The sequence below is a fragment of the Mustela nivalis genome, assembly GCF_964662115.1.
Source record: "Mustela nivalis genome assembly, chromosome: 1".
In the NCBI taxonomy this organism is placed as follows: Eukaryota; Metazoa; Chordata; class Mammalia; order Carnivora; family Mustelidae; genus Mustela; species Mustela nivalis.
Window position 1 is genome coordinate 92,801,091 of NC_139020.1, and position 25,310 is coordinate 92,826,400.

A 25,310-nucleotide genomic window follows, 5' to 3' on the forward strand; every position below is an offset into this window, starting at 1 on the left:
TATGATTGATTTTTATGTGTTTTTTGTCTATGATTTGGAAATACTTTATGGAATGAATATTCCATTCCTAGAGTATTATTTATGAAAATAAATTTTTTTAGAAGATTTTATTTATTTGAGAGAATGAGCTGGGGGGAGGGGTAGAGAGAAGGAGAAACAGACTCCTTGCTGAGCAGGGAGCACAATGTGGGACTCCATCTTAGGGCCCTGGGATCATGACCTGAACCGGAGACTTAAATTTCTTTTAAGAGTTTATTTATTTATTTGGCAGACAGAGATCACAAGTAGGCAGAGAGGCAGGCAGAGAGAGAGGAGAAAGCAGCTCCCCGCTGAGCAGAAAGCCCAATGCTGGGCTCGATCCCAGGACCCTGGGACCATGACCCAAGCTGAAGGCAGAGACTTTAACCCACTGAGCCACCCACGTGCTCCCAAAGATAGACTTTTAACTGACTGAGCCACCCAGGTGGCCAAAAATAAAATTTTTTAATATATCTGTAATGATACAGTGTAATAATAGAATTTATGCTGAATACTCTTTAACAGTAAAAAATATCCATCCATTAATATTTTAATTGATTGAAAAATAAATAACTCAGGCTTATTATTAAGATAAAATTTAAAATAATGACTTTAAAAATTAATAATTCTATCAAAATATGCAATACAAATTTTTTTCATTTGTGTACTACTAATAATCATAAATGCTAACTCAGTCCAGAAAACAGTTAAACATTTTGACCTTTTTGAATGAGACATTTTTAAACAAAAATATTCAAATTATAGATAGTCTTGTTGCAGAAACTCAGAATCATCAAAGAATTGTTTTAAAGCATTTAAATTTGTTTTTTGGGATAAAATTCCTTGGGGGAAATGAAAAGGAAATAGGAGAATAAAGAATGTGGTAAAATTTCCAACTGCTAATATATATGTATATATATCTCTATTTACATATATTTTAATGGTTGCATTAACAAATAGCAATTAACAAATTAAATAGTAATTAACAAATTACTATTGTATTTAAATTCCATTGGGTAAATAGAGCACAACAATTTTTAAATATCATCATATGCTATCGTTTTAAAAATCACACCTTTTGCAGCTAAACAAAAATTGTAAAGGTCAACTTAAAAACCACTACAGTTTTTTTCTATTTTCTCTTTCATACTGTAACTATTTGTTTTAAACTTTTATCCCTTTTATGAGAATGCAAGGGATTGAGCATATAGACAATGTTTTCTAAGTTTCGTGTCTTTCACAAAATTTTAACAAAGTATCTTATTCACAGTGGGAGCTCAACTAAACATTTACTGAAGAAATTATTTTTATTTTATCAAAGTGAGTCGGTTGTTCTTACCTAGACTTCAGGTTAGTTTTTCCTACTCTTGATAATCAAAACAACTGCCTAATGGAAATAAAATTTGAATTTAAAAAGTAACTCATGTGTTATTTTTAAAATGGGAATAGGAACAATACCATAAGAAAGAAACAAGGATATGTTACAGTAAGCCAATATTAATTTTCTTAAATGTGGTTATTTTTTATATAAAATAAAGCAACACTTAAGCATTCAGAAATGTATTTATTGACATAAAACTATAGTGTATATATATCCCTAACTAAAACCAGTCTTTTCTTAATGATTCTTTCTAATGTGCACCAAATTAGAAAGCAGTAAAAAAACACCAGCAGATGGCTGGCAACAAATCTTTTCTTCTCAGGTCACTGATAGAATTGTAATGAAAAATTATATATTCTTTTATACTTTACTCAGCATCTCTGCTTAGGACACTGTAAGAACAAGATATTGCCTAACATTGCCTTATTTGCTGCATATGCTGTAATCCAGCAAGAAGTAGCTTATGCACGCACACTGGTTTACATGTATATAATACTTCTGCAGTTTTTGAGGATTATCAAGAAGGTTTGGTCTTTTTCTGTGATTATAACTTGTTGAATTGCATTTAAATATACAGCATTTTACTTGTACTTAGTATTATTCAAGAAATATAGAAACCTTTTAAAAAATAACTTAGGTAAAAACAAACTTTAAAAATAAAATAAAAACTCATAATCAACTTGGAAATGTCGTTTGGATTTAAGAATTAGATAGCCTAAAATCTCTATTATTTTTTTTACCATTCCTTTGTCATTGTGAAATTGTTGCTTGAAATAAGAAAATGTTATCTTGAATTTACAGAATTTCTTGTACTCAAAAGAAATTTGGAAAAACATTTTAAAAATTCAAAAAGAAAAGAAAAATTTGGAACTGTCAATATATATGACAAACTTTTATTTTAGCAGTATCTTTGTGAATACTAATTCTAGGTAGCATTTACTAAGCACCTCCTTTTATACCAGGAACTCTTCTTAGCACTTTACATTTAATCCTTACAACTCTCTGAGGTAGGTAATATTATTGTGCCTGTTTTACAAGGTCCTCAAATCAAGTTTCATGGATGGCAAAAAGCACACATGGGAACATTCATATCCTGGGCTTCCTGAGCTGCTTATTAGACTGTGAGCTCCTTGAGGAAGAAGGGGGCAGAGTCTTAGCGTATCTCAGTGCCATCACATTGCTGATTGCATAGAGGAGAAAGATCTTCTCTTCATTGAGAAGATCCTTTCACTGGTATCATGACAGTGGGCAATAGCTAGGTGTAGCACGTGAGTGACCAGACCAAGAATTGTAATCATGCATTGAATAAGCTAAGAAAAATCACATTGTTAGGACATTAGAGTATGAAAAGACTTCCACAAAAATAATAGAGTACTATGCAAATTAATTATTCAAACTCACATCTGATTTCCCTACAATTGTATCTAATTAACCAGTGTCAATTTTCATCCAGTTGAAGACCAGGGAGTTTCTATTATGTTAAGATAGTTCCTTTGTCTTATAAAGCTTTAACAGTTTCTTACTTCACCTTAAGGTTTCTTTTCAACTCATTTGTATCTCTGCAAGGAAAAAAATATGGAATGGAAACAATGTAAATGGTTTCAATTTCTCTGAGGCATTAAACTCCAGGCTATGAATTTCTGGTGTTTACACGTTAGTTGAAATAAGTAGTTAGAACTTGAAAGTGGTCTTTTGGGTTCTTTATTTAAACTTTTACTACTTTATTTTCTTAGTAAATGAGATTGGAAATAGCAATTTGATTAAATCACATTCATCACCTATAAAAATGTTAAACTTCTTTATCTTTTAACTTTGGGCTTCTCAAAGACCACAGGCATCCTGAAGAAGAGGACAAGAGCCACACAGGAGCCATTCTCCTGCTCTTGTCCATTCAGAGTCCCCACAATTTTTCTAGAGTTCACAAGCTGGCACAAAAGTCTTTTGAACTATTTAAACTCACTTTAACTGTGTCCTGAGTCCTAAGTAACAATAATTTATTCCAAATTGATCCAAAGGAAATAAAAAGCAAAGTGAAAAGAAATCATTTTATGTTGTCTGGACTGCCAAATTATAGAAAGGTAAAACACTCTGGGGGGAAAAAAAACAAGTGTTCAGCATTTTTTTCCCCTTCCGCACATAGAAAGTACTTTTTAAAAAGTACCTTCCTTTTATCCACATTAAAGCAAACATAAAAAGGATGGACTCTGCTCCACTTTGTGGGGAAAATAGCCTGGAGATACTTTAGCTCCCTGCTAAGCCTTTGGATCCATCAGAATGTATTTCCATAGTTGTAAATTGACTATAAGTGAAAGTCTGTTAAATCATCTGTGCATTTCCAATTTGCCTAATAGGTAAAAGCACTTAGAACAGTGCCTGCCACATAGGACACAGGAAATGTTAGCAATAGCAATAGGACGGCTTAGATAGCATCCATATACTGCCATCACAAAGAAGGAACATCAAAGGGAATGACTATCTAACCAGAAAAATTAATAGGGATTTTGATCAAGTCTGAAATTGAGCATTCATGAAGTTTTCAGGAACCCATCTTTGGGATTTCTGACATCCTACTCTTTCAATTTGTCTTGAAACACAAAATAGATAATGTGTTTTAACAAACAGAGCAATCCTTGATTTCAGATTTCCCTCAGACTGCTCTAACTTATTGAGGGTTTGAGGAGATATAAAAATGCCCAGCTTAATCACTGATTAAATGTATTTTATAAAAAATACAGCTGAGGAAACCAGGCTGTGCTCAGTTTAAAAGAAAACTAAAATAGAGCTCAGAGGACTGAACTAGCAAGGAATTAGCATATGTTTATAATAGATATTAATATTAACAAGCTATATGACTAGATAGATATTATAGAATAGATATTATAATAGATATTAATATTAACAAGCTATATGACTGGTAAAAATCTTTTCAGTATTTAATCTTATAAGAATTATTTGGTCATCAAGCAAAGGAACTAACTTTTTTTCTGAGTCCCAGATTTGGTAAGCCTACCAAAAACAAAAGTTTTTCTTTATGAACATATATTAATATACTCAATAAACCATTCCATGTGAAAAGACAGAAAAAAATAAAATTTTAAACAAAATAAAAATTCTAATAAAGAAAAGGCTAAGTGGGAGAAAATAGAAAATTTATCAATTTTAACACGGACCTTATTACCACTAGCCAAAGCTCTTTTAGTATGAGGTCTGTGGGTAAGAAAATGCAAACATAATCATATTCAAATATGTAAATGAGCTGCAGCTTCAGGTTTCCAGTCACGTGCTTAATGAAGCAATAACATGATACATTGGAACTGCTTTCATTTTAGGAGAACCTCATTATAAAGAATAGAGCTCGAACACTATAATGTACTTGCTCTTTAGTGTAGTAAAATAAGCTAGACTTTTTGGTTCATTTAATTATAGAATCTTACTATCAAAAATAGATGCTCTAACTTAAAAAAAAATACTTTCTTTGGTAATTTTTGATGATATTTCTGAGAAGAGCCCATAAAAGCTCTCTAAAAAATAAAACAATTCTTTAAGACATAGATATAAAATTCTCAAAGAATCATCAATTAAAAACACACAACTTTCTTCCTGTTTCTGTTCTTGTCAAAAAAGCAGGTTATCTTTACACAGTCTCTGTAGCTCCAAGGAATTCCATTTCCACAGCAGCTTTTGGCACCTTAGCTGAGCTACTCTTCTTTCGGAATTCTGCTGCAATTTCCTCAAAGGACTTTCCTTTGGTTTCTGGGACTTTGAAAAATGTAAACAGAGTAAAGGCCAGGACCACTCCAGCAAAGAGGAAAAACACATAAGGTCCACAGAACTTCTGCATAGAGAACAAACAGAGTTCCAATTAGCAGCTGTTCTACTCCATCTCTACTCAGCAAATTTGCACAATAATAGACTGCTTACCGCAATGTATTGGAAACACAGAGCTACAATGAAATTGCACGTCCAGTTGCTAAATGCAGCTATTGCTAAAGCAGCAGGCCGTGGTCCTTGACTGAAGAACTCTGCCACCATGAACCAGGGGATGGGGCCAGGCCCAATCTCGAAGAAACTGACGAAGAGGAAAATGGCTACCATGCTCACATAACTCATCCAAGCCAGCTTATCCTGAGGAAAAAACAAAACGAAAATAGAAGTGGAGTTGAAACTATTGGCTGCTGCTTCTTTTAGCTAAGTAGGCTCACTGAGTTCAGAAGTGACATAGCTCTGTTCTTGATATGTTTATGTGTAAAGAACTACAAATTATTCTTGTTTGAGACAAGTTTATTCAAGTCTGAGTTATGCTTTTAAATGTTTTGAACTCTGTTAGAGGAAATCCTCTGGATTAGATTTTATATGATTCTCAGTCTTTTCCTGTGATAGAAGCAAGGCAAGAATCTAATGACCTTTGCTCCTATTCATACCAAGATTGCTAGACAGGATGCATTACCCTCCATGAAGTAGTGGACGAAGATGCTGGGTTGGCAAAGGCCTGGTACTTGTCCTAGGTCACATAGGTAGCCAAATGACAGAGCCAGTGTTAGAACATGAGCAGGGCTGACCCCAGAGACTATACTCTGACCGTTTTGCAACACCGCCTCCCTTGGCAACAAGTGCAGTTTACTTTGTGAAAATAAAGTCTTTAAACCCCAAAAGCTAGTTCCCCTTTTCCTTGCATTTCTCCCTTGTATTCTATGCTATTCCTCTGGGTTTATGTCACAAGTCAAACTCATTGTTTTTTAAGATTTTATTTATTTATTTGTCAGAGAGACAGAGAGAGCATGTGCACAGAGGGGGAGCAGCAGGCAGAGGGAGAAGCAGGCTCCCCACTGAGCAAGGAGCTCAAGGGACTCGATCCCAGGACCCGGGATCATGATCTGAGCCGAAGGCAGATGCACAACCAACTGAGCCTCCCAGATGTCCCTCAAATGTTTTTACTTACAGAGCTTGGAGCACAGTAGGGCTATCATGTGGTAACCAAATACCTCAGTGCAAAAATCTACACTTACCAGTAGTATAAGTCCAAGGGACATGAAGATGGCACAGACAAACATCCCACTCATTCCTATTAGAAACAGAGAGCGTCGCCCTGCCTTCTCCACAAGGAATACCTGAGAAAGTTTTAAAAACATACTGACTTAAATAGTTTTTACTGCCAAAGAGGTCATTTTAATTTATACAGCTGGAAGGAGGCAGTTCTATAAGCCCATTTTACAGATGTGGAACTGAGTTGAGGGGTGACTCTTACCTCAGGTGGCAGAACTGATCTCAGTGATAATTAAAATATACCTGCTTCAATTAGTCACAATCATTTGAACAGGCCATTCTGAAAGAACCATAACCTTACCATCACTCTACAATTATTACTTGAGAACAATATTAGAGCCTGTACATCTCAGGTATCTTTCAGTAGATTTCTTAAACATTTAAAATGGCTCTACATAAAAAAGGACATTAATTTATCTTTTGATAATTATCCTATTATAAGTACAATGTTTTGTGCACTGCAGAAAACCTAACTGTTGGGTTGTCAATCATTCTCATCCAACTTTCTAATTGCTTATACAGTCAAATTACAACCACTCACCTGGTAACTTACAGAATTTATCACTTTACCAAATAGATCTGCATTTTTCTGGTGTTTCTAAATGTATTTGGTGCTGGAAGTGAATTATCCATTTGAAAAGATAAGACTTTAAAGCAAAAGCTTAAAGTGCTTTCTTATCCTAATTTAGGAGATATGTCATTGATGCCTTTGGGTCTGTGGACCTTTGCATTAATGGTTAACATTTATGACTAGCCAAGACCAATATTTGTTAAATAGACTCTTCTTACTTGATCCTTGGGATACTGCCAGGGTTGGTGAATCACACACAGAAATTATCTGTCATAATTTCTCACTTCAATGAGTAAATTGGCTTGGCTCATAAATCTATCAGTAAATCAAGAGCAATATAATACCCTTGAGCTTTGCCTCTGAGAATATCTGAAACATTTGTTTTCCACTATAATTAAAGCCCCTTTCATTTCAGAGACAATACATATTTGGTTTCAGATCACTTCAGGATGATGAACCAACAGCCCACACTTACTATTGAGAAGGTAGTATGAAAAACACCTCTTGCCCAAGTTCATAACATTTCTCTATATAATTTGTAAGTATGACTTTCAAAGTTGACTTGATGACACCATGTCAAGCTATCAAGAAAATAGAAGCATTTCTTCAGGAATGAGGGATTTTACTGTTTCCTCTGTTTCTGAATAATTTTTACTAATAGGATAATACATTCTAAACTCACTCCTTGAGGGTGGAGATGTCTGCCTGACCAGAACCCTTGTCTTTGCCCAAGACATATGTATCACACAGATTCTGGATGCCACTGCTTCTTCTCTAGACCCATCTGTGTCCCTGTTCCCTCCATGTTTCTTCCTGTTTTGTTTTCTCTCAAGTTTACAGGCCCTCTTCTACTGGCCCATTAGTGTGGAAGAAAATGTGGAATGTGGAAACATAATTCAGCATGGAGTTAGGAAAGTCTTTCTTTTCCCAAATACTCATTCAGAAAAAAAATTGATTATGTCCCTTCCAAGTTGGTGAAACATTAATATCTTATCAGTGCATATTCCTATTTGTGTGTCTTTATTGGAAAGGCTATACAGAATTCAATAACATTGGTAATTTAGAGGAGAGGAATTGGGTGACCAAAGGACTATCCTTTTTGTACTTTTTGATCCTTAAAACAAACTTTTCAAAAATAAATGTAATTAAAAATTTTAAATGTTATCTATAGCCCTGGAGGGTTAGACAGATGATTAGAGCTGATTTAAAAAATGTCACTCATCTGTTCAAAAACTTTCATAGAATTAAAGGATAAACTCTAAAAGCACATATTTAAAATAATCAAGAAACTTTTTGAAACAACTCCTACTCCAGCTGGGTTGGGGGGAGGGGGGCAAAAATGAAATTCTGTATATGAATTCTGAATGCCTATAAATGCCTTTATAGGCATTTGCGATTTGGTTTACCCAATTTCGACAACTTGTTGTTTTACATACCAAATCCTGTTACATATAAAATGTTTTAAGCATAATCTCCATATTAGAAAAATATGTTGAAGTAGGATTTGTAAAGAATATATCTCAGGAGACAAAAGAATGTGAGTAGATTACATCCCAGTAACAGGCCTTCATCGATTTTGAGTGGCCTTTTGGCTTGAACAGGCATTATCTCTAAAGCGTGCCTACAGAACTCCTGGTGTTCCCTTGTTATCTGTTCTCCCTCCTCTTTCCAAGGTCCAGCACTGTTTAATGTAGTCTGGACAAATCTGCTTTTTGATCTAGGTAGCTAGGCTGTAATTTATTGACCACCCTAAGGTAATAGTTAAAAGTCCATCTGCAGAGAATGAAAAACAAGTGACTAAAGTATATTGAATATAACATGGTGACCAACATTGGAAAGCACAAGCTTTTTGAATATCTTGTATTCAAAGATAAAAATAAGCCCAATATTCTTCATTTTTAGAGTGAATTACGTGAGTTGGGAAATTTTAGGGGCTTTTTGTTGTTTGTTTACTATTCTTAGATTGTTAATCTGTTCTTAGATTATTTATGTTAAATATTATTGTCAAGATACTGAATCATTCATTGTATAAGGCATTCGGTCTTGAGAAGACTATGTGACCTTTCTTCTTGTCAGGAAAAAAAATAATATTTCAAAAGTAATAACATTTCAAGTTATACCACTTCCACTCCATCTGTTATAATATCACACACATTTTTATACATCACCAGAAGTTATGGCCTTGTGAGCTATCTGGAAGCTCTCTCCATTTACCTAATATCATAAGAATTTGCTGAGTCTGTTTAACCATGTTACAGGCATAGATATGTTACAGAGGGCCTTATTTTTTTAAAGCATTTTTACCAAGACATCAGGATAAAAAAGAATTTCAACCATGGAAAGAGAAGAACCTAGGTAGAAGACCCAATATTGATAGAAATGACACATCACCTGATCCCAACAGATGTAAGTACAGAGCAAAGGAAAAGGAATCCAGCTATTTACACAAGGAAGAAGTCCTCTGTGCCCCAAGTCAGTTATTAATTCACAAATGAGTGACTAAATGGCATCCCAGCAAATGGGGACAAGCAGTGATCCATCTGTTCAGCTATGCTTAGTAGTATATTTGCATATAGGACTCTTCCCATGACCCACTTGGTTCTATACATCCAATACACATGAGCCATTAATTGCTGGTTGCTTTTAGATCACAAGGTGCCTCCCTCCGCCATTTCTGAACTGAGGAACAAGTGCATATTTATCTGGGGTATAAACTCACAGAGAGAGCCGTGAAAACCATGTTGATGGCACCAACTCCAATGGTTGCATAAACAGGTTGGCTGATTCCAGCTGTCTGAAAAATGCTGGTTGAGTAGTAAAAGATCTGTAAAGTAATAACAACTTAGCTTTAATCAAGAATCCTAACACTGATAGCTTGAAAGCAAGAAATATTTTAAGTTGTTTATTTTTAGTAGTTTCTATGGAACCATGGTCCCTAGAACACCCTAAGCATTTTATCTGTCCTTTCCTTCCAGGCAGTGAGAAACCACTATCAACCTTTAGTGTTTGAAACTGATTCCTTAAAGTTCTCCTTAAATTTAGCTGAAAACTCTGAATTTGCATTATCTTGATATATATTTTTTAATTTTTAAACTCTTGTTAAGGTGTAAAATACATACAAAAAAGTACACACAACATAAGTATACAGATTATTTTTCACAAACTGAACACACCTGTGCAAATAGCACACAGATCAAGAAATAAATCATTCCCAGTCTTCCAGAACCCCCCAGAATATCTCCCTATTTTTCCAAGGAAGCTCTTCAACTTCTAACATCATGACAAATTTTGCCTAATTTTGTACTTGCTATAAATGGAACCACACAGTGTGAATTATTTGGTACCTAGTTTCAACATTACCTTTGCAAGAATTATCCATATAGTTGTGTGTATTTGTACGCTGTTCAATATCATTGCTTAATATTTTTTTATTAATAAACCACTATTTATTATCCAGTCTACTACTGATGGGTATTTAGGTAGTTGTCATTTGGGTGAATATGAATGCTGCTGTTAAGAACACTCTAGTACAGTCCTTGTGGTGAAATATGTACACATTTGCATCTAGGAATAGAATTATTAGACCATAGTGTATTTATATGCTCAGCTTTGAAAGATACTGATGAATGGTTTTCCAGAAAAGTTGTGTCAATTGACAGTCTCACCAATGTGTATAGGAATTCTGGTTGTTATTGCTTTTAATCCAAAAATTTTCACTAATCTCAGCGGACATGGAGAAATCCTCAAATCTCTCTAATAGCCTTTATTATTAATTGTGTTTTTACATGTATAATGTTTTTTTAAAGATTTTATTTATTTATTTATTTGACAGACAGATCACAAGTAGGCAGAGAGAGAGGAGGAAGCAGGCTCCCCACTGACCAGAGAGCCCAATGTGGGGCTCGATCCCAGGACCCTGAAATCATGACCTAAGCCGAAGGCAGAGTCTTAACCCACTGAACCACCCAGGCACCCTATAATGGACTTTTTAAGGCCATTCTGTCATCCTTTCTCATTCCTTCCCTATTTAACATGTCCTGTGCTGGCATCTCTTCTTGCAGATAGGGCTAATGGAGAAGGACTGTACAGATTGTGCTCAGTGAAGAGTAGCTTATAGCACACTGCACACTGTCCTGCATTTTTAGGCTGCCCCACAGCCTCAGTTCAACATTTCCTGGATGCCTCTAAATCAGGAACTGCGATAGGAGCTAAAGCAGGGAGGTTCAGAATGACTAAGTATGGTTCTTTTGGATACACAGGCAGAGCTGGAAAAAGGATACATATCTGGTCTCCAAACCCTGAAGTTACATAGAGTGTTAGATTAAGAGGGATATCAAGGACCCATTAAAGGAGGATAGAGATGACAGGAGAGAGTATTTAGCTTGTTGAGTGAGGTTCAGATCTCCTTTTGTTTCAACAGGTAAGAATTACATTCTTTACCTCTCCCAAGGCTCTGCCCATCCACAAGTCACCCCCTTATGGATCTGTGATTAGCTCATAATAGAGGAAGCCAAAACCATATTTTTAACAGCAGTAAAGGAGGGTAAGTGATTTTTAAAATCTAGTAATTTTTTTTTAGCAAATGTTTATTTTTTTCTTCTAATAGCTAATTGCCAGTAGAACAGTTTTAGTCTGTGTAATGCAATGATTTCAGTTCAAAACCTAAAAGCTAGTGAAAACATACATTCAGTATGGTTTTCAATCATGTCTTATCTATTGCCCTTACTCCAGTGTCATGCCAGTTCACACTATTATTTCTTTTGTATGCTGGCTCTCCAAATAGAGTGAAAGTTTCTTGCATGGCAGGAAACTTCTTTGCAGCTAACTATTTGGTGTTATTTATTTCTTTATTTATTTTCAAGTAGGCTTCACATCAAGTGCAGGGCTCAACGCAGAACTCAATCCAGAACCCACAGCCCCAAGATCAAGATCATGAGTCTGATGCTCAACCAACTGAGCCATCTAGGCGCCCTGGTATACTTTGTTTACATAGGTAAAACAGGGTAGGTGCCTGGGTGGCTCAGTAGGTTAAGTGTCTGCCTTCAGCTCAGGTCATGATCCCAGGGTCCTGGGATTGAGCCCCACGTCAGGCTCCCTGCTCAGCGGGAAGCCTGCTTGTCCCCCTCCCTCTGCACCCCCATGCTCGCTCGCTCTCTCAAATAAATAAATAAAATCTTTAAAAAATAATAATGATACATAGATGGAGGGAACTATGGACTAAATCCTAAATTTGCTACTCAACTCTAGTAGAAGTCCCCTGTAATTTAGGGTGTTTTGGGGGGCATAATTATTCTCATTTTCCCTCTTTTGAATTAATTATAATTTTTGCTTATTACCTTCCATCTTAATAGACACACAATACCATTGATTATTGACATTTTTTAAAAATTCTAATCCAATTTTAGAAAGCAGATGCGGCAAAACAAAGAAAATTAATGCTCAATATGTTTTTTATAGTAAAACACGATGTCAACATTTTTAAATGCCTTTTAGCTATTTAATTTATGCCCCTTTCTTCCCCTATTTTAGGGGGTTAGAAAGTATTCTTAAACTTACCCCATTGATTCCAGAAAATTGCTGAGCCATGTGCAGCATCAGTGCTACTACAATAGGCTGTCGGTAGCTGGAATTGGTGAAGAGCTGAATTATGGAGACTTTCTGTTCACTGGATGCTTCTTCTTTTTCTTTTCTCATCTCAGTGATGTCTTTGGTGACATCAACACCTCCTCTGAGTCTTTTCAAGCCTGCCCACAAATTGATCAAGTCGACACAACTCAGGTCAAAACAAAAGTAAATTTATTTTTGTTATGTTAGTGAAAGAGCTGTAGTTCAGCAAAGCCCTTTCTATTGCTTTACAGCAGGAGTGTTGCAATTCTTTTTGTAAAATTAGATCCTGTTTTTAAATTTTGAGAAAAGCATTTGACTTATATCTAGTGACAAAGAAAACTCTGATCTTTGTTATCATAGAAGAATGATGCATGTAAAAGTCTTTTAGAAGCCTCTGGTTGAGTCCAATACCCTGCATGTGGGTTTCCTATTTGGGCTCAAGTGTTTATGGGTTTGAAATGGCATATGTGAGTCATATTGAAGTGATCTTGCACATTCTTTTTACATGTAATCATTGACTTCATTTAGAAAGTGCTCGTACCAACTTGACCAGTAAACATTCATGCACACTGTATTTCATTAGCTGATAGTTCCAAAACAATAGGAAGAAAAAAGAACATCCACAGACTTACTTTTCTTTGCTTTGACTTCTTCATCCAACTTGATGTAAAGGTACCTGGGACTTTCTGGACAGAAGAAGAGCAGCAGAGACTGGATGATGGCTCGCACAGCAGACAAACCAAGAAGGATATGCCATCGCTCATGATTGCCCAGGATGAAGTTGAGGCCAACAATCTGAAAAGGCAGGGAGGAAGCATGGCAACTGCACAATACTTAAGGTCTGCCTTCTGTAACCATTGTTGAAAGTTATTTAATAGTGAAACCATTTGTTGAAAGCTATTTAATAGTAATCCCTGACAACTTTGACTCAAGTATGCCCAAAGCAGAAACTATTACTAGTGTGTCTTACTTCACTAAATTCAGGACTATGTGTTTTACAAAGAGTTCACCAAGGTTTATTTTCATTAACTTATATGAATCATTTAGGATGGGAAACAACCAAACTTTTAAGAACACATTTAAAACCTAAAGCAACAACAAAAATCATGTGTAACTTTAGACCCTAAAAATTTCTTCTTCAATTACCCAGAAAAATAAAATGGGATTACATAAATAGAACAATTATTTTAGTGAGAACCAGATTTATCGTCCTTTGGATAATCCTAGGTTAGGGGTTCTGAGGACTCTGAGTCCTTGGGATAGAAGAGAATGATAGAGTCAGCTGAACAAAAAATTGCTAAGGTAGTCATATACATATTAATTGTCTAGGTAAGGTGCCCAGAACAAAGGAAATCCAAGCAGTCAAAAATGTGGTTTCCTATTTGAAATCTAAACAGAATAATTAAATTCTAGACTAGCTCCTGGAGTTCAAGACCTGGCATGTTGGGTCATCTCTATTGCCAGTCCTACCACAGATCCAAGGGGAGAAGTGAGGAGTGGAGCAGTAATAATATAGCTTTGAGCTAAAAAGCCCAAGTCTCTATAGCATTCCCATTCCCAATGGTGGAACTAGTTTTTTCCACTCTGTCAATCTATCAGGGAGAGAGAAGCTGGATAAAATAGAGGATGGGTGAGGTAGGGAATAGGAGTTTTTACCTGACTAATAAGAATGCCCGTGACAATGGCCAGCTGGTGAAGTGTGCCAAGAGCACCCCTGAGTGTGGTTGGAGCAATTTCACCAATGTACATTGGAACCAAGCCTGAAATTAGTCCTGCATAAAACATGAACATAAATGTGAAAGTGCAGCCAGGACTATTTCAATAACAATAATTTGGTTCAAGTATAGCCAGTATCCTGATTAAAAGGACATTTCAGAGTCTGTTGGAAGAAAGACCCCTTGTCCCCAGTAATAGACACAGTTTATGCAAAGAATATTTGTTGATAAGACTTGATTGAAGTTGTAGCTAGATATAGGAATAGAAAGAAATTCATAGCATTCCTTATTTAGTTAAAACCATTTAAAATCGACTCTCTACATCGTAATGCCTCAGATTGTCTTCAGAAAAGAGACTAAAGAATGCTTTAATAATATTCTTGGTCTAAACTCATGGTATTAAAGGAAGTTAGAACATATCTAAGCCAATCTCTTTTCTTGATAGAGGTCAGAAACAGTTCATCCAAGATCATAGTACAATAGAGTTTTAGCATGAGAACTACAAGCCCTGAGTCTCCACAGTGTGGAAGTGCCTCAAGGTCACTGTTAAAGTGGTGAGGGAGGTGTGGACGGGTGAAGAGGTTAAGGAATTCAGGGGCTCTTCCTTCAATTACTCTAACCAGAGCAACCCAGCTTCTTTAATCTCTCCTAACAGTGGGCTTCAGAAAAGACTCTGGTGCTTAAAGGAATACCAAAAAATTGAAAAGTTCTAGGCAATTCTGCCTTCTATAGCTTTCTTAAGCACAGATGTCATCAGTCATGTTGGAAATGGTGGAGTATCCAGCCATTTGCTGAGTGCATGACATGGTCAGACACTATCAACAAGCAAGATTGAATGCAATGTTTAGCATTTTTTTAAAGAATTTAAAAATAAGACTTGTCAGAGTCTTGCTTTTAGACAGTTTGTTTATAAAATAGAAATGTATGGTTTTTGTGTAAAAGATGAATGTGGGAACTGTTTCAGTATGTTTTTAATGCTTTAAAATGTTCTTAATAGCTCACATGAACAGTTGCATGATTGATATAGCATCTGAATTTTGGCTGACATTTATATGTGCCTCTAATGTGTGGTCTGTTGATCTTAAATAAGAAAAAACTCACTTATTTGTCCCCTTTTCAGGCTGTACTTTCTGTGTATTACCTCCTATTGTATCTCAAGAACATAATAATGTAGATAAGATCACAGGTCTGAATTCACACAAATTTAAAGTAAAAATGTATATCCTATAATTTTTAGCAATTTTAATACTCAGAACAGAACCAGGCGTAATTTTAAAAGATTGTTGGGGAGTATGAATTACTTGGCTATGCTAGTGATAGGTAGCTCCACAATGTTTAGAACATTTCTTTTCAGTTTTCTCAAAAATATTTGTGATTTTTTTTCATACTGTATTTTTTAAAATGGAGAGAGAAGAAAGAAGAATCATGATTTGGACCTCCTTGATAGTGTTATTCTTTGCATTTTACAAAAGATCCAGTTAATATATCTAAACCCAGGCAGAGACAGTGCCAGAATTAATTCCTTCTGAGTCTAAATCTCTCCACGTGTTGGTTGCCTCTTCACCTTAATAAAGCTGTCCTTACTCTCAGCTATTTGTATTAACATGGAAAATAATGAAAAGAGACTTTTAATTAAGTTATTAACTTCTGGCCCTTTAGAATTTTGTTTAGAATTCTGTTTCAAGGGATCATTGAAGACACAGAAGCTACAGTCTTTTCTCTTTGCAAGTAAAAACTATAAACATTTTATACATTGTTTGTGCTCTTGTACTCTCCCCTGGCCCCAGTGCTTTGAAAGACGGTTCTGTGATTTGGGACAGTGGTTAAACCTTGGCTCCAAACCATCACCATCAGGGCTTCACTGGCACTGAGAATCTAAAAATTTGGCCATCTTAAAGATTAGGTGATCCTCCCTTCACTCAGACCTCTGCTGATTAAATTCACTTCTGAAAGTTTGAAACTTCCAAAAGTTTGAAAAGCTGTTTCTAAGAACTAGTGATTCCAGATACTCAGATGTTAGGTTCACAAGGAAGGGGAGCAATCCTTTGTCCATTATGAACTCTTCTACCAGCTGCTCCTGCCTGACTCCCTCTCCCTGAGGTCACACCACTGTAATGCTTCACCCCGCCATATCTGGAATCCATCCACTAAGGGAAGGAGAGACAGAGACCTAGGTGGCCAAGTAAGCCACAAGAGCCGAGTTGGAGGTTCTGGGTGTAGCAGTGTGCCACTGTCTTCAGCACAGCTGGAGCAACAGCAACAGCTAGCTTTTCTCGGCAGCTGACTGGAGGCAGATTCTGTGCTGAACGTTTTACATGCATTCTCACAAGGGCCCTACATTGTAGATACTATCTCCTTCATCTAACAGAAGGAAACTATGAATTAAATAACTTACCTGTGATTATGCCACTAGAAATTGCCAGGGGCGAGAAATTAGTTTCACAACTCCCACTTACTGGTCGCAAACCTCCCTGACTCAGGACTTCAAGTTTATGCTATTGCCTTTCCCTTTTGTGCCATCTCTGGCTCAAAAACTTCCCTGCATGTTACCAATCTGCCTTTAAAATAATTTCCAGATGTGTGTGTGTGTGTGCGCGCGCGTGGGTGCGTGCATGACTTACCACAGTAGAGTCCTGATATGCTTCTTCCTGAAATTATAAGAATGTGAGATGGTCCCAGTTTTGAAAACCCCATCAGGAGAGCTCCAACTAATGAGAGAATGTTTGCTACCAACATGGCTTTGATTCTGAAAGTTTAAAAAGCAAGGATTACAAATTCAGCATCAAAACTTGATAAAATTATTTGCTCTCAGAGTATGCTAAGATATTTACTTAAGAGCAGTTATTTTAATTTTGCTGAGAAAGTTAGCTGGGGAATTTTAAACCATAATTGCTAGTTTGACTTATCTGTGGACTAAAGCTTTACCAGTAAGTAATGTTTATAATGAGAAAATCCGAGTTTCATGCATGTGATCTCCACATTTTAATAGAGATGATTCAACTGTACTGATGACTGGTTTGATTTAAGATAACCCTTCTGAAACTTTTTCAAACAGTTAACTAATTAAGTTTTCTACAAGTTGATTGTTTTAAGTGATAATTGCCTGGTGATTGCTACATTCAACACTTTAGTTGCAACCTATGACATCCTCTTTCTTTCTCCTCTTTCTTCCTTCTCTTCTCTTTTCATTTCTCTTATTTTCACCTTCCCTCCTTTTCTCCTCCCTTCCTTCCTTTCCTCGCCTTCCTCCCTCCTTCTCTTTCTTTCTTTCTTTCTTTCTTAATGACACAGGTTTTTAGCTGATAATGTATAATGTATTATTTGCACATAGCACATATGATGTAAAGAGCTTCCAAAGTTAAATTTCTTTTAATATGAAATGTTTGGAAGTAAATTAAAATATTCTTTTACTTTAAGCCTTATCAAAGAGAGTACTCTTATTTTAGCATTGTGTGTCATATTTCCAGAACCTATAAATTAATGTCAGCCAATGTAAAATATGTAATAAAGCTGACAGTAGCAACAAAAACATCATTTTCAAAATTAATCATGTGAAAATGAACAATATTTGCAGATATCTGATACTTTTATTCCTATTCAATGGGAAAGTGGGGCACAAAAACCTTCTTTAAAATTCAATAGATGAAAGAAAAAATGAGACAAGATGGGATCAGGAGGGAGACAAACCATAAGAGACTCTTAATCTCACAAAACAAACTGAGGGTTGCTGGGGGGTGGTGAGTAGGGATAGAGTGGCGGGTTATGGACATTGGGGAGGGTATGTGCTATGGTGAGTGCCATGAAATGTGTAAGCCTGATGATTCACAGACCTGTACCCCTGGGGCAAATAATACATTATACGTTAATAAAAAATAATTTTTAAAGTTTAATATATGTTAATAAAAAAATAACTTTAAAAGTTTAATGATGATGATAAGGCCAATAAAAGAATTTGAATGGACAGGTATAGAAGTATTTGTGCCACAGAGAAGTGTAAGAATCTTTTAATATTCTGTGTCAATGTTTCAAACTTAAATAGCAGAGCTTTTTCTAAGCATGTATCTTTAATACCAGATAGATTTTTTTTTTTTCTGGAGAGTAAAATTATGTGTCTTATACTACAAAGATTACTCAACAGATATGATAGGCTTAATAATATCCCCTAAGAGTCCACATCCTAATCCTCAGACTCTGGGAATATATTGCCTTATATAATAAAAAGGTTTTTACAGATGTGATCAAATTAATGGTATTGAGGTAAAGAGATTATCTTGGATTATCCATTCAATGATGGACTCACAAGTATTCTTATAAGAGGAGGGCAAAAGAGAAGATAATGTAATGTGAGAAGTATGATTGGAGTAATGTGTATTGCAGACTGAATGAGGTCCACAAGCCAAGCAATATGGTGACCACTGGAAGCTGGAAAAGGGCCAGAAAAAAGGAAACTGGAAATGGGTTCTTCTCAGAAGCTGCAGCAGGAGCCAGCCCTGCTGCCACCTTGGCTTCAGCCAAATGAAACTGAATTTGAGCTTCTGACCTCCCAAACGCTTAGGCAATACCTGTTGTTTCAGCCACTGTTTATGGTAACTCATTAGAGCAGTACTAGAAAACCAACATATGGAGAATGTCAACTACTCAAAGGGAGGGGAAACAGTGTTTTAGAGCTGGCCAGTTTCAGAGCTGCGAGCAGAAAAAGACAGGGCTATTTCTCTGTGAAGTGCCTTTTCTCTACTCAAGGATAGAGAGCAAACAAATTCAATAACTTTAAGAAATTGTTACTAGCTCACTGGTAGTATATATTCTGTTAGGGAGAAAAACTCTTCAAAGAGATAGCCTGAAAGTATATTTGATGCCAGGTTGCTCTAAAGTTCCTCTTCCTTACCAGCTAATGGATGCTGAAGCACTTTGTAAACTAAAGGATTTTAACTTCTGCTCAGACATGAGAAATGGACAAGAATAAATAATCCAAAAATACATGAAATCACTAAATCAGGGAAAAAGAAATACATTTCTAAGTGTATTTCTTCAAATTTTGCTCTAAATACTCCTGTTAGCACAGGGTTTAACACTGTCATCATAATGTCTTCATCATTAGAATCAGCATCAATATCACCATCAGCATTAAAGTAAGGCTACATTCAGTGCCTGCTTACTATGTACCAGGCATTGTGATAAATCCTCTATCTGTGCTCTCATGTAAACTCTCACAATAATCCCATGAGTTAGGTACTATTTTTTTTCCTACATTGTAGATGGTTGGGAAAACATCTTAGAGAACCTAAGTAACTTGCTCATTTTCACACAACTATTAAGTGTCAGAGCCGGGGCTTGATCTGTGTGAAACCAACGATTAATGCTTGATTTTAGTGAGTTCCATTTTTATATAAAAGAAAGTGCATTCAAAAGCAGGCTGTACCTACCTTCCTTTGCTTACAATACTGTGGATTGCACAGACCATTATCTCCTCCACCATATCATAGTAATTAAATTTTAAGTGCACAGCTTCTGGAAAAATTGACCCTGAGAAGCCAAATCTATAAAACAATGGCCACCGACATTTATTGCCTACTACACTATTATAAGGAAATACTTTTTTTTTTTTTTTTAAAGATTTTATTTATTTATTTGTCAGAGAGAGAGCAAGCGAGAGCGAGCACAGGCAGACAGAGTGGAAGGCAGAGTCAGAGGGAGAAGCAGGCTCCCTGCGGAGCAAGGAGCCCGATGTGGGACTCGATCCCAGGATGCTGGGATCATGACCTGAGCCGAAGGCAGCTGCTTAACCAACTGAGCCACCCAGGCGTCCCGGAAATACTTTTTTTTAAAGGAGTAATGAAAAAATAAGTTTTTATTTACTTCTTTTTTATTGATAGAACAGTGACCTGGTCAGTAAGAAAAAATCATGTCATTTCTTAGTGAATCTTCCTAGAAAAATAGTCTTATAGGAGAGACTGAACTCTTTTGTCTTAATTTTGATGTTAAAATTATTAATTTTGTGCTTGTTATTCATGGAGAATCATTTTTCTACTGAGACTTGGAAGAAGCCTCACTTTTAGTTTACCATAAGTCATTTGATAAGTGATCATTTGACATTGTTTTGGGGTATCATCATTGTTAATGCTAAATTCCAATACTTGAGAGGGTATGCATCCTGTTTCCATCATGAGGACCTGAATTAAATACTTTAGTACATCACTGGACCTGTCAAAAATCTCATTTCTAAATAAGATGAGAACAAGGGCCCCTTCCTTCCTTCCTTCCTTCCTTCCTTCCTTCCTTCCTTCCATCTGTCTATCTGTCCATCTATCTATCTATCCTCATGCCCACCTTGGGACTTGAACTCATGATCCTGAGATCAAAAGTCGCAGATACCACCAATGAGCCAGCCAGGCACCCTTAAATTTTTTCTTCAGGGGTGGGAAGAGGTATAAAACATTAGTAGCTGCTAAAAGAATTGATTGATTCATATTTTAAAATTTAACTTTGCTTAATTTTATTTATTTTAGAAATAATTAGTCTAGAAAATTTTCCAATTACTATGTAAACCAATTTGGTTCAAATTAAAATGATTTAAAATTTTTTGAACAATTAAAGTTGGTTTATGGACATTGTAACTTGCAGATTCTGATTTTTAAGTTTAGCTAAGTACCAGCAAATTGATAAAAATGTGAGAAACTATTATCTTTTATGGTAGAGGAATAATAAGAACTAGAATAATAAGAACAAGAGTAAAACTTGGGTTATTATACTACTCATTTTTAAAAAGATTTTATTTATTTGAGAGAGAGAGAGTAAGAGAGAGTATGAGAGCTATGTGAAGGGCAGAGGGAGAAGCAGACTCCCCGCCTGAGTAGGGAGCCTGATATGGGCTTGGCTGGATCCTGATCTTGGGTCATGACCTGAGTCAAAGGCAGACGCTTAACTGACTGAGCCAGTCAGGTGCCCCAATGCTACTCATTGTTGAAGAAAACTTCTTATAGTTTTATTATATAAAATCTCTAGTGCAAGAGGAGGAAATTATCAGAATTTTAATGAGAAAGATAAAATTATAATTTAAAGGTATTACAAATGATGAATCATGGAACACTATATCAAAAACAAATCATGTACTGATGGTGACTAATGTAACATAACAAAAAAAAAAGTGAAATCTTGTCTTTTGAAAAAAAAAATAAAAGTAGGAATTTTAAAAATTAGATTGTAATCCAGAATTACTAAAATAGTTACTTACATCATTTACATCTTTAGAGGTTTTTGCATTTTCTAAATTTTCCATATTTCCATATTTATTTTTATCATCAGAGGAAGGGATAACTAATAAATAAAAGGTGGCATCAAAACAGAAAATAAATCTAAAAAACAAACATGGGATTTTCTCATTTTATTTCCTCTCTCTGTGGAGGGGTAGAATCCCAGTTTAGTATGTCACATGACTAAGTGAATGAAATTTTTAAAAATTTTTTTTAACGATTTTATTTATTAATTTGACAGAGAGAAATCACAAGTAGATGGAGAGGCAGTCAGAGAGAGAGAGAGATAGGGAAGCAGCTCCCTGCTGAGCAGAGAGCCCGATGCGGGACTTGATCCCAGGACCCTGAGATCATGACCTGAGCCGAAGGCAGCGGCTTAACCCACTGAGCCACCCAGGTGCCCAGTGAATGAAATTTAAGTGTAAAGTAGTTCTAGAGAATTTTTTTTTATTGACATTTTAAAAAATTAATTTGATAAAAATTAGAGCAAAGAAGTGGACACACTACTTGCTTCATCTCTGATTAGGGCTTTGAAAAACCAGTAGCAGCATCTAAAAGCCCATGACAAGTATATTGGGCATTTTGGAGTTGGGGATATTGATTTGACCTTAGGACTTGACTGATCCAAATGCCAAATTCTAATTTGAAAATGAAAAATGATGTCTGAGAAATGGAGTGATTTGGTGAAGCAAACAATGGATTCCTTGGTTAAAAATTTCACTCTTGGCTCTGCCATTGAGTTTCTGAGTTAACCCTTTGTATAGTGGTTTCTTAATATGTTTTATTTATTTATTTATTTATTTTAGTTTTTTAAAGATCTATTTATTTGAGAAAGAGAGAGAGGGAGCACAAGCAGGGGGAGGGGCAAAAGGAGAGGGAGAGTATCTCCAGCAGACCCCTCATTGAATGCAAAGCCTGATGGGCGGGGGGCGGGATGGGTGTGCTGGGTCTCAGGACCCTGAGATCATGATCGAGCCAAAATCAAGAGTCAGACACCCATCTGACAGCCATCCAGGCACCCCACTGTGTTTTAAAACTAACAAATTTAGAGAATCCAATCATTTCTGTAGAAATACACACCAAACTCACTTTTGCTATAAATGACTCCATGATTTAAGCAGACTAGGGCAACTGCTTGCTCCATTATTTGTGCTAAAACCTAATTCATAAGGTCATGAATCGAAAAAAAAAAAAAAAAACTCTAAAGCTATTCCACAAAACGGAAGATGAAACAAAGTCTTAGAGACCCCAAATACTCAAGTTCCCATGTTTATGCTTATTTATGAAATTTGCCTACCTTCCAAGCTGATCTCCTAGCCACCCACCAAAGAATGATGCAATCATTCCACCAACTGCAAAGCTAGACACAGACAAGGACCAGAGCATGGTGATGAGGCTGGTAGATGCTGTAGTCTCTTCCTCTGCCAAAGGTGTTGGTATTGAATCCCCTAGGTATGGGACTGTGGTTATTTCCTTTGTACTGTTGATAGTATAGTTGTTGGTAACTTTTCGGTCATCCAGTGGAATACCCAAAATGTATCCATAATGGGATATTATTACCTAAGGAAATAAAATAAAAATAGTTCCAACATTTCAAATATTCTATACACCTTTTTTTTTTCCTTTAGAATGTTTGTTAGCTGTTTAAAAGGGTCATCCCGATTATGTGTGTTTTATACACAAAATCATGGACAAATTTACTTATAGTTGACAATATTCTGTAAAACAGAGGTTGCAAATTCCAGTGCCCACAGGAACTAGGCAGGAACAAGTAAGTGAAGGAGAACCTTGATAACTAGAAGACTGAACTACTGTCTCTACTCTTGAGAATATAAAAGAAAGTGGGCAAGATTATAGCACTGGAGAGCATTTGCCCCACCTGAAGAAGGAAGCTGCAAATATGAGACTAGTATCGCATGACCTCTAATTTTCAAAAAAAAAAAAAAGAAGAAGCCAGAAATCTGGGTTTTTATGTAAAATTCTTCCAAGTTTTAAATGCAGGAAGCTATTCAAATTGAAAAGGTACATTTTCACACCACTGTTACCTCTGCACAGCAAGGTTTAAATTGATTTATGTAAATATTCAATAGAAGCATATGGCTATAAGGAAAAAGATTACTAAAGATGAAGCCAAAAATAAAGTTAGTATACCAAATATAAGCATTGGGTACTATATCTTTGCTAGAAATATGCTACAAATTTACCAATAAACTTCCTGCAGCCAGCACAAGTAGGGGAAATCAATCACATATATTGATGAATTTCAAAGTTATAAACAACTCAGTGACCCCTGTGGAGGGATTGATACTGAAGGAGTTTCTTCCTCTGTGTCCTCCCAGATTTCGGTATGTAATAGAATGAACATTTAAAACTAAGTTTCACAGAGCCATAGTTTATCCCATGTTTCAGTAGAGGCAAAGGTCCTACCAAGTATAATTGAGTAAAGTCACAGCCTTTGGGCTTCTTCCCTTGTCCTTCCTCTCAGTGTGCTGATTTGGTCACTATTCAGTGGCACGAGAGGACCTCTGACAAGGACCTGGAATGTAGCTGCTCTAGGCTGCCAGTCATGGGCAAAGCCCTAGGTGGTAAAATCAGCTGAGTGAGGAAAGGGAATTGATATCCTCTTACGATAAAAGAAGTCTGACCAAGACATTTATCTCATTAGCAGACCACTCTACATGGGTAGTATGTACAGAAAAAAAGCTATAAAAAAATATCTGGAATGTTCTCAGCTGTTCGTTCTATGCGGTAGAATAAGTATAGGTGATTTGTTCCAAATACTTTCTATAACAGGTATGTGTAGTTTTCACAATCATAAAAAGGTGTGATTTTAAAATAACCCTAAAATAGTGCCACGTGTCATCCCCCTAGCAAACACAAATGAAGCTGAACAACTATTCTTCTAGAATGATGTTTAAGGGGCTTGTTAAACACAGAAAGAGGGGCTCTAGAAAGGGCTTCGAGCCCGATGCTCATGGGGGAATACCTATTTTCAAGTCTGGCTTGACTAATTTTCCTTCTCTTTCCCTGGAGAAGATGATTAAATAAGATGCGAAAAGGTCTTCCAAAAAAGAGGCTCTGCTGATTCTAAATTATGGTGAAGCTGAACCAAATTTCAAGAAGGCTGCTAAATTGGCACATGTTGTCATCACCCCCCCCCCCCAAAAAAAAAAGCTGTGACCCCCCAGCATTGTTATCGAACTCTCTCAGCCTTGGAAAGAACACCACACTTGTGATAATATGTGGCATCCAGAGCCTCAGGAGCAACACTTTAAGGTGATAGACTGTGGTCAATACACATTTTCCTTGGAGTCCAACAGTGTAAGTGAAGCAGATGAAATATTCATAGAGGGCACCCAACAAATGCTTTTACCTTCATTTTATACCGCTCCCCCACCCCCACGGCTTCTCTTCTCTCTCCCTCTCTTTCCTCACTAAACACTGTATTGAACACCTCCTTTATCCTAATCATTGTGCTTGGCGCTGGTGACAGGAAGGGGAAGAAGACATCTATCCTGCCCTAAATGACCTGACGGCCTTAGAGCAAAGGGAATGAAGTCTTGGTTCCCCCACTTATAGGCTGTGGGAGCTGAGAAAAATAACATCCTTCTCCTGTTTATTCATTGGGTACCAGAGTAGGGATGCACAAAATAAATGGGACAAAGGACAGAAATTATGCAATATTTTTAAAAACACCCATCCACATAGTTTACCATGGAGAAATC

The 25,310-nt window shown here is 36.3% G+C and overlaps 1 protein-coding gene and 1 long non-coding RNA gene across 2 annotated transcripts in view; one reads left to right on the forward strand and one right to left on the reverse strand.

The window, feature by feature from the left end:
• Positions 1–466: 466 nt before the first annotated feature.
• Positions 467–25,310, reverse strand: part of SLC2A2 (solute carrier family 2 member 2) — a 32,944-nt gene continuing 8,100 nt past the window's right edge. Inside the window, exons 3-11 of the mRNA XM_082689008.1 lie at positions 22,883–23,145; positions 16,957–17,081; positions 14,277–14,392; positions 13,253–13,415; positions 12,570–12,757; positions 9,733–9,837; positions 6,406–6,507; positions 5,321–5,524; positions 467–5,234 (exon numbers count right to left, since the gene is read on the reverse strand). Of these exons, the coding sequence (XP_082545134.1) occupies positions 5,034–5,234; positions 5,321–5,524; positions 6,406–6,507; positions 9,733–9,837; positions 12,570–12,757; positions 13,253–13,415; positions 14,277–14,392; positions 16,957–17,081; positions 22,883–23,145 (1,467 nt within the window). The 3' untranslated portion in view covers positions 467–5,033. The remainder of the gene's footprint in view (positions 5,235–5,320; positions 5,525–6,405; positions 6,508–9,732; positions 9,838–12,569; positions 12,758–13,252; positions 13,416–14,276; positions 14,393–16,956; positions 17,082–22,882; positions 23,146–25,310) is intronic.
• Positions 13,350–25,310, forward strand: part of LOC309843574 — a 50,878-nt gene continuing 38,917 nt past the window's right edge. The window contains exon 1 of the long non-coding RNA XR_014300222.1: positions 13,350–13,459. This is a non-coding gene — a long non-coding RNA (uncharacterized lncRNA). The remainder of the gene's footprint in view (positions 13,460–25,310) is intronic.